This window comes from Labrus bergylta, chromosome 17 (assembly GCF_963930695.1).
Source record: "Labrus bergylta chromosome 17, fLabBer1.1, whole genome shotgun sequence".
Classification (NCBI taxonomy): domain Eukaryota; kingdom Metazoa; phylum Chordata; class Actinopteri; order Labriformes; family Labridae; genus Labrus; species Labrus bergylta.
Genome location: NC_089211.1, coordinates 24,918,762 through 24,932,822, shown reverse-complemented (window position 1 = coordinate 24,932,822; position 14,061 = coordinate 24,918,762). Strand labels below are relative to the sequence as shown.

General features: G+C 43.9%; 2 protein-coding genes across 5 annotated transcripts in view; one reads left to right on the top strand and one right to left on the bottom strand.

Annotated features, from left to right (window-relative positions):
* The first annotated feature begins 806 nt into the window (after positions 1–806).
* On the top strand, positions 807–12,184 carry sgtb (small glutamine rich tetratricopeptide repeat co-chaperone beta). 2 transcript variants are annotated; one of them, XM_020653850.2, is made up of 12 exons: positions 807–921; positions 3,104–3,220; positions 3,463–3,566; positions 3,861–3,936; positions 6,277–6,376; positions 7,388–7,492; positions 7,596–7,734; positions 8,217–8,279; positions 9,331–9,368; positions 9,468–9,551; positions 11,135–11,255; positions 11,362–12,184. In XM_020653850.2, exons 1-11 carry the CDS (start codon positions 831–833, stop codon positions 11,244–11,246), a joined length of 1,029 nt encoding a protein of 342 aa, XP_020509506.1. In that variant the 5' UTR covers positions 807–830; the 3' UTR covers positions 11,247–11,255; positions 11,362–12,184. The 2 variants fall into 2 exon arrangements, with proteins under 2 accessions (XP_020509506.1, XP_020509505.1); XM_020653849.2 differs by having other exon boundaries at positions 11,338–12,184.
* A 950-nt stretch (positions 12,185–13,134) lies between these two features.
* trappc13 (trafficking protein particle complex subunit 13) overlaps positions 13,135–14,061 on the bottom strand; it is a 68,115-nt gene continuing 67,188 nt past the window's right edge. For all 3 annotated transcript variants that reach the window (XM_065965750.1, XM_065965751.1, XM_020653846.3), the window contains 3 exons: positions 13,785–13,885; positions 13,538–13,685; positions 13,135–13,444 (listed from right to left, as the gene is read on the bottom strand). In XM_065965750.1, coding sequence (XP_065821822.1) covers positions 13,337–13,444; positions 13,538–13,685; positions 13,785–13,885 — 357 coding nt within the window. In that variant the 3' untranslated portion in view covers positions 13,135–13,336. The remainder of the gene's footprint in view (positions 13,445–13,537; positions 13,686–13,784; positions 13,886–14,061) is intronic.

Here is a 14,061-nt window from a genome sequence, read left to right as displayed (position 1 = left end):
ACTTTACAAAAAGCAGGTAAAATACCTTACTCTTTGTCTGTTAACATTACAAAAGAACAGGTAAAAAGACCTTACTCGTTGTTATGTTACAAAAAGCAGCAAGGGGGTGGGGGGAGGCATTCAAATGTAAGGTTTTACAAAAGAGTGATCCTTAACCCTTAGATGCATAAGTGGGTAAAAAAAGATTCCAGTTACTATTCAATGTTAAAAGTGAAAAATTACTGAAACCTAAACAAGTGAATATTTTTAACCAAAATGACAAAAAATACATATAAACTAGGGATGCACCGATACATCGGTTCAACATCAGTTTCTGCCGATATATCGGCACATCGGCAAATAATGTGGCATGAACCGATGTCGGTAGCCGATGTTTATTTGTTGTTGTGCCGAATCGATTTAATGCTGACATCTAGGACACATAACTACTGAGTCTGACGCCAAAAGAAGTCTTGAAACAAACATCGATATCTGCAATCAGCTAAATCGTTTTATCAAACAAAAGTGTATCGATATCAGTCCTGATTTTCCCAATAGGTGATTTTCTAACCCAATAAACACATTGATTGTTTTTGGCTCATTGTTGACCCACTTATGGATTAGTGGTCCAATCACTTTGGCATATTAAATACCCACAAGCAATACACTTTCCTCAAAAACCTTAAGAGTAAAACAAAGATTTGAAGTCCAGGTGGATCAGTGCAGTTTCTCGTTCAAATACAGAAGCTGACTTCGTCTTCAAAAAAATAAAAAACCAACCTCTTCTTTCTATTAACATCAGGGGGTGGCTCTTTGAGCCGACTCGTTCTCCCGCGACACATCTCCGGCGCATGCGCAGAGTGATGAGAATTCGCTGGTATCAATCGGACAGAAATCCTCATGACGCGGTAGCAGGCAGCAGACAGCTGGAGAAGAGCTCAGGTAAGGTGGGCGGGGAAGGATGGGGGACACACCGAATAGCACCATTTGAAACTGTCTTATTTGTAAATGATCTTCAGGGTTGATCTCAGATTGACCTGTCCTCCAGCTCCTCCTCCATGTTGTCGGGGCACGGGACGGGTTTTAGCAATAACATCGCTTTTTAGGAATGGCATCCACTGTCAGCGTCATTTACTGTAACCTACTTCCTGAATGCATTGTGCCCCAAAACAATGTAATGTCGTCGTAGAGAATAAAAACACCTCTCATGCACCGTTATGGTATTACATCACAGCTTCTGCATCACTGCATGTGTCAGTGTCAACACACACACACACACACACACACACACGGGGAGGAGGAGGAGGAGGAGTGGCTGTGTGCAGACCATCAGGAACATAACAACGCCAGACTCCGACACGTGATGACGGAAATATGAGGCAGTGTTTTGTACCTGTGCATGATTTTACATGACAGTGAATACGGCGGCCTTCTGTGCACCCTGCTGCTGCACTTACAGCCTGAATGAGGAGCTGAAAACTGCAACTGCAAAGGGCTGTAAACAGAGCAATGTGTTTTTGTAATGAGGAGGAATAACGTATGCTTTCATTTCATCCTCCTTTGAGTTGTCTTGGAAACAGCAACCAAATGCACCACCAGCATCCTGAACAGTAACATGCTGTTGGAATGGATGATAACAAGGATTCATCTGTAAGGAGGCATCCACAACAAAAACAAAAACAAAAACAAATAGCTGCTCAGTTCAATCATCCAACCAGAAGAACCTTTTTTTTTTTTTTTTTTTTTACTAAAAAAGTACACAACTTAATTCTTCATCGATGGGACAATAAAACAGTAAACAAATCTCATTCTCAATTTCAACGAACTCAAACAACAAACACACTCTGTCGTCCTCTGGAGCGGTGCTAAACTTGATGCTCTCTCAAGCTAAATGAGATGAGATGAGATTCAGCTTTATTGTCATTACACATACACAAGTATAGAGTAATGAAATGAGGTTTGGCATCTCACCAGAAGTGCAATAAGCAGAAAGTGCAAGAATCTGTGCTATGTACAGTAATTACAACATTTACAGATGTAGACAAAAAAAGTGAATTATTGGTTATATATGGCTGGATTAATTGGATGCTATAAATATAAATAAATACTAAATGGTATGCTCCTGAGCACAACATGGACAGCTGTTATTTTTTTTTATATACTTTTACTGCAATACATTAATGTTTCCGATCATTGTACTTACACATATTTGCAACATTTTTTCATATTTTTAACACCCAGTGGTGAAAAGGAAACAATACATAGAAATATATATACACAGTATGCAGATTCAAAATGCATATAACAGAGGCAGCATCCAGAGCGAGCTTTGTGTTTCCTTTTTACAAGCATATAGAGTCAGGTTAAGCATACTGTTAAAGAAATTTAAAAAAAGAAGTAGAAAAGGATTAAATGAGAAAAAAAAACAAATAAAAACAGCTGTTCTTGAGAGTTCTAATCAGCATCAAAACCATCCTAAATATCGTCATCATTATCGTCATCCATTCTAAAATTAAGTGTGAGGGTATTCTTGAAAGAGCTGGGTCTTTAGCTTTTCCTTAAAGGTGCAAAAGGGACTCAAATGGAGTTTGGAAGTTCGTTCCATCACCAGGGGGCGACAGAGGAGTAGAGACTAGTTTGAGACTTAGGACGATGTTGTGAAGTTTGGATCAGACGCCTTTCATTGGCAGGGCATAGCAGGCAATTGGGGGGGGGGGGGGGGGGGGGGGGGGGGAGGGAGTGTAGACCTGGATTAGAGAGTCTTTACAAACAAACAGATTTCACCTCGTTAAGATATATTTTTAGTGAGTCTCTGATCCGACATCTTCAGGCGCCAAAGTCGAAGCATTTCACGTTCATGTCTGATGTGATGCAGAAAGATCGACAAACAGCTCGATACTCAGACGATCGAACGTTTCTGCAGACGTCACATTATCTCTGTAACTTGATTTCAGCCAATCAGAAGTATATAAACCACTAAGTGTTTGTTTGAATGCTCGTCAACTATGCAAACTAATCACACAAAAAAAAATCCTCTTTGAGTCATGTAACAGTTGTGTATTTGTATTTGCTCTGCATGTGTATACACTGGTGTGTGGATGACCGTCTTCCTCTGCCCCGGCAGTTTTCGAGGTAAAAAAAATGGCGGTGGAGAAGCGCCTGGCATTCTCTATTGTGCAGTTCCTCCGAGATCAAACACACTGCGGCGCTTTGAATTCTGATGAGCAGGAGAGCCTCGAAGGTAGGCCGACTCACATGTGCGCTTACATTTTGGAAATTCTGCTTTAAAAATCACAAGACATGCAGTCGTATCCAGAACATTTCATGTCCTCAGTTCAATATCCTGCAAGAGAAATGAGGATACATTTGTGCAGAATGTGTTTTTATTAAACATGAGACTGAGGTAAATATTTCTCATCCAGGTTGAGACTGTACTCTCCCAGGTGTAATCTATCCACTACTTTATGATTCTGTTTGCTACAGTTGCCATACAGTGTCTGGAGACGACCTTTAAGATCAGCTCCAGCGACTGCCATCTTGCGGTGCCACAGCCTCTGACGGAGATATTCCTCAACTCGCTGCTCAAGGTGGGTGCTGCACCATCCACCGGGGACCAACGCTTAAACCGTCTGAAAACTCTGATATTGATCAGGTGCTACTGAAGAGGTGTTTAAATCTAGATGAATGCCTGTTGCATTATCCGCAGACGATGCTGTAAAACGATCTCTCAGCACATTTGGATGATGGCTGTGATCCAGTGAGGAGAGATTAAATCCCTCCTACACGACTTTAGTCACAACTTTTCTCGTTCATACGGTCGTGTTTCATTCACCTTCAGTTGACTTGGAGGTTCTCTTTGTTTTCTTTGTGCTCGTTCTCAGAATGACAACCTCACACTACCAGAGAGTTCTCCGTCTCCAGAAGACATCGAGCGAGCCGAGCAGCTGAAGAATGAAGGTAATGTTCAAACTCTGATCCCTCAGCAGCTCCTCTGAGGTAACAGACTTATGAACTTCACTGTCACTCATCAGGACATGAGGTGGTGGTGTAGGCAAGACCAAGACCAAGACCTTTAGGGATCTAGACCAAGTCAAGACCAAGTCCAAGGCAAGGCAAGACCGAGACCAAGACCAAGACCAAGACATTTAGGGATCTAGACCAAGTCAAGACCAAGTCCAAGACCAAGACCAGGGGCAAGGCGAGACCGAGTCAAGACCTAGACCAAGACCAAGACATTTAGGGATCTAGACCAAGTCAAGACCTAGACCAAGGCAAGGCAAGACCGAGACCAAGACCAAGACCAAGACCAAGACCAAGACCAAGACCTTTAGGGATCTAGACCAAGTCAAGACCTAGACCAAGGCAAGGCAAGACCGAGACCAAGACCAAGACTCAGACCAAGACCAGGGGCAAGGCGAGACCGAGACAAGACCAAGACCAAGACATTTAGGGATCTAGACCGAGTCAAGACCTAGACCAAGACCAAGACCAAGACCAAGACCAGGGGCAAGGCGAGACCGAGACAAGACCAAGACATTTAGGGATCTAGACCGAGTCAAGACCTAGACCAAGACCAAGACCAAGACCAAGACCAGGGGCAAGGCGAGACCGAGACAAGACCAAGACCAAGACCAAGACCAAGACCAAGACCAAGACCAAGAGGGACTGAGACCAAGACCAGGACCAAGACCAAGACCAAGACCAAGACCAAGACCAAGACCAAGACCAAGACCAGGGGCAAGGCGAGACCGAGACAAGACCAAGGCCAAGACCAAGACCAAGACCAAGACCAAGACCAAGACCAAGACCAAGACCAGGGGCAAGGCGAGACCGAGACAAGACCAAGACCAGGGGCAAGGCGAGACAAGACCAAGACCAAGACCAGGGGCAGGGCGAGACCGAGACAAGACCAAGACCAAGACCAAGACCAAGACATTTAGGGATCTAGACCGAGTCAAGACCAAGACCAAGACCAAGACCAAGACCAGGGGCAAGGCGAGACCGAGACAAGACCAAGACCAGGGGCAAGGCGAGACAAGACCAAGACCAAGACCAAGACCAAGACATTTAGGGATCGAGACTGAGTCAAGACCAAGACAAAGGCAGGGTGAGACTTAGACCAGAACCACCAATGAAAAATCATCATTTTTAGGGGGCGTGTCCCTCACTTAGACCGTGACAACAGGAAGGTTGACGACATAACCAGGGGATAAAAAACAAACTACAAATAAATTAAAGTTATTTGTTTGTCTGAGACCGAGTGGAAATGCTTTTGATTCTGAGTCGAGTCCAAGACTTTAAAGTAATACCTTAAACCTTCAAAATAAAAGCTCATCCTAATTTAAAGCCCGGTCTCCTTTCACTAGCCCGGTGCAGCTTCGACAAATAAAAGCAGGTCTCGACTAGAGGCCCCGATGTATTTAGTGTTGATTAGTTAGAGGATTCAAAAATAGGAGAAAAAGCAGCAAAACACAAAAAGTACCTCAACGATGCAGGTATGTGTACCAGTCGTGCATCAGGTCTTAAATATCAAAAAACTTTATGTACAGTTAAATATTCTTACTAGTGTTCATTTACAGTTTTATAGTCCTCATCTTTGCTCTGTCCCACTTTTGTTTTGTCTCTTTTTGACTTCTGTCCTGAATAAAGGATCATTTCATAGAGTGAAGTAAATAAAAGCCGGGGCTGTTTATTGAAGTTTTACAGTAATGACTCCAGCTGTCATGCTCAGTTTTCCTCTTACTAGGTGATGCAGTGTGAGATATACCTGTAGGCAAAACTTCTGATTTCACAGTTAATTATAAATATGATGCAATCCCAAAAAAAGCAGAGAAGCCCCCCGAGCTGCATTAAAGAGGAAACCTGTGGGAGCTGCAGGATGACTTATTAATAGCTGTGTTTGCGGGCACCTGGCTTAAGTACAGCATTGATCTCTGAGGGTTTTAAAGGAAGAGCATTAAAGTCTGTAATGTCTGAAGTGAGAGCACACGACTTCATCTTTTGGTTTTTAACCTCGTCTTAAAACAATTTAGCAAAATGTGAGAGAGACGACACATGACGACAAGATTTAACAAATCAGTTTTTATAGTGTGTGGAGAGGAACGAGACAACTCAGCACATCACACACTAACAGATTCATTCACAAACAACCAGAGTCTCCACTCGCTAAACGTGTAATCCCACGCGATTTCAGAGTAAACAAACATGGCGGTCAAGCTAAATGTGGCTAGCTGTTAGCTGCTACATCCTTTACGGAGTCATTTTGAGTAAACTCCTTTTTTTTTTCTCCACTTGTAGGGAACAATCACATGAAGGAGGAGAACTACAGATGTGCGGTGGAGTGCTACACGAAGGCCATCGATCTGGACCTGAGGAACGCCGTGTACTACTGCAACAGGTTTTTACAACCGCAACGCTACTTTACCCGTTGAACCCGTGTTCTGCTTTCATCCTCGTACCTCTGGTGTGGTTTTTTAGATTCTTACAAAGCAGCAGCACACAGGAGACGTGCAGGTCTAGATCGTAGACTGTGTATTAAGATGGACGGAGAAACAGCAAATCTGGAAGGGAAGCAAAAAGATATAGAGCGCCCCCTGCTGACTGAATGACTGACTGACTGAGGTCACAAACCCCGCCTCCTCCATTCTAACAGATGGGACAAACTATAACGTTAAAAATACACGTCCCATCTTTTTTCTAGATTTATTTTTAGGCTTTTTGGGCCTTTCAGAGATAGGACGGTGGATAAGGTAGGAAATCAGGGGGAGAGAGAGTGAGGGGAAAGTCGTGCGGGATTGGAGCCACATGTCGGATTCGAACCTGGGCCGCCCGCTCGGAGGACTATAGCCTCTGTACATGGGAGATGCACGTTCAATTAAATGTATGTGAAAGCAGGAATCTGTTGAAATAATTCCTTTCATGCTGATTTACGTCCCAGTGCAAATTCTTTTGGAGTTGTTTTATTTAAATTAGTCATTTGATGCAAAAAACAAACGCCCTGTCCGACAGCGAGAACATTTCTATGAATGCGTCTGCTTCTAGCGACACATGAATCCGTTCTGTTGTGGACTGTACCGACATGGAGGATCACTGACGTTTGATTGGCAAGTTAAATGTTTTGCTTCGTGAAGTGGAATGGGTGTACCGTCTAATGTCATGGCTGCAAATGTCGTCACAAGGGGCAATGTGTCGGCGTCCATTGTTGGGGGGGGGGGGTATCTTGGCTTCACTTTTGTACAACAGAAAGAAACGTAGGCATGTTGTCCATTTTGAGTACACAGTCCATGATATAGATCTGTTAAATAATCAATGATGTCATGTTTGATTTGGACGAGTAATTGAGTCATGTACGAGAGAATAAAGTATCAGAAGGCAAAAAAAAAAAATGTTCCGGTGTGACACTTTGCAGAGCCGCCGCTCACAGCAAGCTGGGGAATTACACAGAAGCAACCGGCGACTGCGAGAGAGCGATTGGGATCGACCCGTCCTACAGCAAAGCGTACGGGAGGATGGGGTGAGTTTTAAAACCCCCTCTACCCTCTGCTCTCTCGTACTTCGGAATTGGTCAAACACAAAAAATGACATCTGGCTCTTTTTTTCATTTTTTTCGTCTCCAGCTTGGCTCTGACCGCCATGAGCAAGTATCCAGAGGCGATTACCTTCTTCAAGAAGGCGTTGGTGTTAGACCCCGAGAACGACACCTACAAGTCCAACCTGAAGATCGCCGAGCAGAAGCAAAAAGAAGCGACCAGCCCCGTGCGTAACAAAAAAAACAAGCTTATCTTTGTTACACGTCACAGCTCAGATATTCTACAATTCTACAATTCACTTAGCAGACGCTTTTATCCAAAGCGACGTACATCAGAGAGTAAGAACAACACAAGCAAGGATCTAGAAAAAAGGGAACAATGTCAGTAAGAGCAAACGATCAGCTTTGAGTCTGATTGGACACACAGGTGCTGACAGGAAGTGACCAGAGGCAAAGCACAACATTGAGGGCAGTTCTTGAGAGCTCTAATCAGTATAGAAACCATCTTATAAGTCGTCGTTATCAAACAAAAACCATCGTCATTACCATCATCATCATCAATAATATGGAGACCATCATCATTAAGTTAGTAGGTATTCATGAAAGAGCTGGGTCTTTAGCTTTTTCTTAAAGGTGCAGAGGGACTCTGTATGTAACACAGCTGTGGTTATGGAGACTTTTGTCTTTTTCTTGTGATTGTGTGCCACAGATCGCTGCTGGACTGGGATTCGACATGGCGAGTTTAATCAACAACCCGGCCTTCATCAGCATGGTAACGGCTGCACACATTAAGCCCCACAGACTCTCCATTATGTCCTGCAGACAGGTGTCTTATGCTTGTTTTGTCGGTGGTGTTGTAGTCAAGACCAGACTAATAGAGACCAAGACATTTAGGGATCGAGACCAAGTCAAGACCAGGACCAAAACCAAGAGCAAGAGCAAGAGCAAGAGCAAGACCAAGACCAAGAGCAAGACCAAGAGCAAGAGCAAGACCAAGAGCAAGAGCAAGACCAAGAGCAAGACCAAGAGCAAGACCAAGAGCAAGACCAAGGCAAGGCAAGGCAGGGCGAGACTGAGACAAGACCAAGACATTTAGGAATCGAGACTGAGACCAAGACCAAGACCAAGACCAAGACCAAGACATTTAGGGATCGAGACTGAGACAAGACCAAGACATTTAGGGATCGAGACTGAGACAAGACCAAGACCAAGGCAAGGCAGGGTGAGACCGAGACAAGACCAAGACATTTAGGGATCTAGACCGAGTCAAGACCAGGACCAAGGCAAGACCGAGACAAGACAAGGCCAGACTGAGACAATACCAAGACATTTAGGGATCGAGACCGAGGAAAGACCAAGACCAAGACCAAGACCAAGACCAAGACCAAGACCAAGACCAAGGCAAGGCAAGGCAAGGCAAGGCAAGGCAAGGCAAGGCGAGACAAGACATTTAGGGATCTAGACCAGGACAAACACAGACCCACAGACTCTTCATTTGGTGTCTTATGCTTGTTTTGTCTCTGGCAAAGGTTAGAGCAGATACTTTCCCTAATTAGTCCGGTGAGTGACAGTGAGGCCCGTTAATCAGCGGGCGTTATCGTCAAGCGGGGAGAGAGGGGGGGGGGGGGGGGGTGGGGCTCCTCTCGGACTTGTTAAATGATGACACATGGGAACGTCTGCCAGGCCGAGAGCGCTCCTACAAGCATGCCTGACTTTCATTGTGTGTGTGTGTGTGTGTGTGTGTGTGTGTGTGTGTGTGTGTGTGTGTGTGTGCTGTCCCATGTAGGTGGGAATAAATCATCATTTTGTTTTTTCGTTTACAGGCTGCGAGTGTGATGCAGAACCAACAAGTACAGCAGCTGTGAGTGTCAGTGTGAGCTCTTTGTATTTTAAGGTTTTTGTCTGTTTTTTTTAAACGTGCCTCGCCTCACTGTCGCCGTGTGTCACTGTGCCGTGTCAGCATGTCGGGGATGATGTCAAACGCAGTCGGGGGTCCGGCGGCAGGAGTGGGAGGACTGTCGGACATCTCCAGCCTGATTGAAGCGTAAGTTCACTTCAAAGTTCAAGGTGATTTATTCATGCTCTGAATCAGTAGCAGCTGGTGCATTTCCTCACAGATGGGACCGTTATGAACGTCCTCGGGCATTAGCTTGATGCTAACACGTAATGGGAATTGCCATTGAGAGGCTAACAGAATTAGTTTTGTGATCCTAAACTACCAATCCTTTGATTCAGACCATGCAAACCACCAAGATCAAACAAACACAGCAGCCACCAATTACAAATCAGGTCCGTAATTTCCCACTATTATTCCTATTCTTAAAAATTACCTTTTCTTCTGATACCCTTTTTAAAACTCAAGTTTCAGATCATGAGGTAAACATATGTTGGTGTAATCCCAGGATGAGTCAGCAGGGGGCGCTAAACAGCTCGTTCTGCTAATCACATGATAGTTCCCCGATATGAAACCAAGAGACGGCTTCAAGCCTCAACGTAAGCCGGTGAAACCTCTTACATAGACTCTCTTCTCCAAACACTGGAGAGCAGCCCTCCACTGGCAGCCCTGCAGCGTTCTGAAGCCTTCCATAGAGCTGGCCAATCAGAAGAGAGTGGGCACATGGGGAGGGGGACCGTTTCAGACAGAGACTAATATTATGGGTATTTACTGACGCCAGTATCAGATAGATAAGTAGTTTTTTTTGAGCTGCAGACTTGAAGCTGCTCTAAAGGTTTCACAGTCTGACGACATGAAAGGTGAACATGAGGAGAAGATGGGATCTTTGATGCTAAGGTTGCTAACTTGCTAGCTAGCTTTGTATATACTGTACACACAAGGTCAGTCTTCATGTTTAAAGGCTTTATATGCGATTTTTTTGATCCAGCAGATGTCGCCCTTGAGCTCCAGCATGAAACCAAAACAACTTGCGCTGCATTGTTATGTTAGCATGCTAATGCTAGTGATCTTTATTATGTTGGTATCTTCACACTGCATGTAAATTTACCTGAAATGAGCGTGATCTAGAAACACAGTTAAGCAGTGAGTACAGTATGTTATTCTTCTTTTCTCTAGTCCCTCAATTAAACAACTTTTATACACGAGGGGAGGAGTCAGCCGGCCGTCCCGACGATGTAAACAAAGTGAAGATAGGACTCTGAAAACTCTGAAAACATCACAGACAGTGGGACTCGGGTGTTACACCCATTGTAGACAGTCATGACTCAGAGTTATTTTCAGAGGATAGACTTGATTTCTACATTTAAGTGTGAAAAATCACAGATAAAGACTTTAAGTAAAAGCAATAAAGGAAATAATATGTTTTAACGCTGCCATGTTGCAAAGTAGAACTACTGTTTTTCCGTCACCCACTGTGGCACAAGGATGTTCCTGCTTCAATAAGGTGTAGGTGGAAACAGGCAGGGACTGTTTGTGCAATTTCCATCCAACATGAAGGAACATTTTAACACCCAGACAGACAAGTGCAGAAACAATCTTTTTGTCCTTTCTGATTTAGTCTCTTCTCTACATGTCGGGGGAATACTTCATATTTTTCCTCTTTATTAAAAACTGTTTTTTCTTTGGCTTCTGTCTGGGTAGAAAGTAATGGAGCAGGTAAACGTCTCTTTCAGGGGACAACAGTTCGCCCAGCAGATCCAGCAGCAGAACCCCGAGCTGATCGAGCAGCTGAGGAACCACATCCGGAGCCGCTCGTTCAGCGGCAGCGCCGAGGAGCACTCATGATCCACACAGGTCATTTTTATACTCAAAGCCCAATCGTTCATTCAAACTGCAACATGTTGGTGTCACTAACAGAGACTGTTTTCATTTTCAGTCTCACTTTTTTTTTTTTTCAAAGAAAGGGCAAACCAATACGGCGCGATTACAATCTCCAACACACCCATTTCTGAATCCACCGGCATAGCTGGACTGAAGAGACAAAGGATGGGGTTTGAAGGCACTTTACAGCGACTTGGCGGCGAGGGCGGCGAGGGGCCTGGAGAACCGGACCCACGACATGAAGCATCCCCACACATCTAGAGCAGAACCACGTTTTTAAAAACACACGTTCAATATCAAGAGCCAAGAAGTCGAGAATCCAACTGACCGCGAGACGCTTTCCCATCCGTGTTTTTTTTTGTGTGCTCAGCGTTTAAAAAGTGGCTTCATGTTAGGAGGACCCGTCTGCGTCGTCATGGTGATTTGGGGAGGAATGTACTTTTACAGCATTGCAGGGAACATTTCCGCTTTTCCATCAAACATCAGGTCGACCTCGTTTATACGGCATCTGTTACTTTTGTAGCTCTTAACTCACTCGTCTCGTCTGAGGGACAAAAAAAAAAAAAAGATCATAACACAAGTAGGACTCACTTCACAGCTTTTTACGACCACGACGACCGTTTGACTAGAGACAACAACAGTGGAATTGTTTAGCAGTGTTTTGCAGCCTGCATCATGTTGTTATTGCACTTTAGTAAAAAAAAAAAAAGGAATAAATGTCCCCCCCTTTAAGAATATTTATTGTTCAGTAAGCGGTAACAAAGTGTTCAGATTGTTTCTTTTGCATGCTCTTAAATCTGGTATTTGAGATCAGACGCTTTATGAAACTTAATAGGTATGCTAACGCGGCACAATGTTTGGTCTAAAAACATGTGAATAAACATCTTGAAATTAAGAACTAATGACATGTATTCTTGTGTTTTTTTCATTTGTGACATCATGGTGTGAAATAAATACATGACTTTAAGATCTATGTGACGTCGCAGCCGAGCTGATGAGAACTTATGATTACATTTTTATTATCAGAGGAGAAGTCGTTGTTGTTGAAGCAGAAAAAACACCTTTTTATTCCCTTTTGATATTTGGGGGTTGTCAGATGGCCTAGTGGTTACAGTGTGTCGTCCAGCGCATGTACAGAGGCGCTGTAATAGTCGACACAGCAGCAGCTGTGGGTTTGAATCCGACCTCTGACCTTTGCTGCATGTCATCCCCCCACTCTCTCCTCCTCACGTTTCCTGTCTCTCTTCAGCTGTCCTAAACAATTAAGGCAAAAAGGCCCAAAAAATTTACCTAAATAAAATATTAGAGACAGATTTAGAATCATTTGATCCAAGAAATTTGGATTTTACTGAAAAAAGCACCGTGGAGTTTGGGTAATTTTTTTTTTTTTTACACAGAAAGCTCCTAACATTCCCAGGAGGAGCTGCATGTGTGAACTCAAACAACATTTTTCACTCACTTTGACTTCACCCGGAGTTTCTCCTCCAGCCTCCTCGTATTTATTCTGCAGAAAGTCAGAGTGAGCTGATGTGAGAACACAGCAGGATATAATCAGGAGAATTCACCTGGAGCTAGTGGTGATGTGATGACGATAATTGAGGGGGGGGACAGAAAGATGACAATTGAGGAGGATCAGGATGATAATCGGGGGAGGGGAAAGGATGATAATTGAGAAGTTCAGCAGCCTAACTTCAGAGGACGTGTCTCCTATTTCAGTACTTTTGGACATCATGTTACCTCTGGGACTACTAATTTATGGAAAAAGTCACAAAGGATCTTCAGACGGCAACATCACATCAACGTAGAGTTGAGTACTTAATTACTCTTAATTATATTTTTTAAAAAAAGGAAATCAAAGAAAACAGTTTATTAACATTTATGCACATTTACATAATTTCTCTTCAAAACAAAGTGATTTATATTATTCACAGTTCATTTTTAAAATACAGTTTATTCCCGCGCAGGCTGCAAAAAGGGAGTGAAGCGTCGGCGTCTTGTGCAGAATCTCACTGTTGGTCCGTTTCATGTTTAAAATATTAAGGTGGATAAAAGGTCTAGCACTCGTTGCTGGTGAACGGGCAGACCACACACACTTGTGCGATGTCGTCGTACTCGTACGTCCTCTTCAAGAACGTGTCTGTGAGTCTGAGTCCAGAGATACTCTGAGAGGAGAGAGAAAGGAAGAGGAGATAAATGAGAGAGAAACGCTCAGTTACACAAAAGGAAGGGTTCTCTTAGAGGGTCCGGGCTCGTACCTGCAGACCCTGCACAGACGAGAGGAGAGTGAGGGGCAGCGAGAGGAAGGCTGCAGGGCTCACTTTCCCCAGCTGTCGCCCTGAAACACCACACCAGTGTATCGACCTGGTGTTACACATCTCCAGCACCAGGTCCATCGTCCTCTCACTGCAGAACAAAGATAAAAAAAAAAAAAGGTTAGTTTACCGGTAATTTAAAAAAATCAATCGTATGTTAATTATTTAAAAGCAGGATTTCTAAACCGACCTGCAGTTGGTGATTTTACAGATGATTTCAAACGGCTGCTCAAGGTTAACAGTGTCAGGGATCATCTCCAGCGACAGCCTGATGTCTCCGTACCCCGGAGCCTGCAGGACATTCAACCACAGGACCCAGATTAACCACAAAGCTGCGTTTCCACCTCACAGCAACTTTTAGTCCCAGAGCCGTTCAATAAATAATAGAAAACCACCTCTTCTTCTCCTTACATTCTGGTTTTTCCCACCCGCCCGATCCCGCCCTCCGTCCAACCCAAACAGGCTGT

Excerpts from the sequence above, each read along its gene's own strand:
- sgtb (XM_020653850.2), top strand. The coding sequence starts at position 831 with ATGCGCAGAGTGATGAGAATTCGCTGGTATCAATCGGACAGAAATCCT. Across the intron at positions 922-3,103 it reads ACAGCTGGAGAAGAGCTCAG|TTTTCGAGGTAAAAAAAATG; the intron begins GTAAGGTGGGCG and ends CTGCCCCGGCAG. Across the intron at positions 9,369-9,467 it reads AACCAACAAGTACAGCAGCT|CATGTCGGGGATGATGTCAA; the intron begins GTGAGTGTCAGT and ends GTGCCGTGTCAG.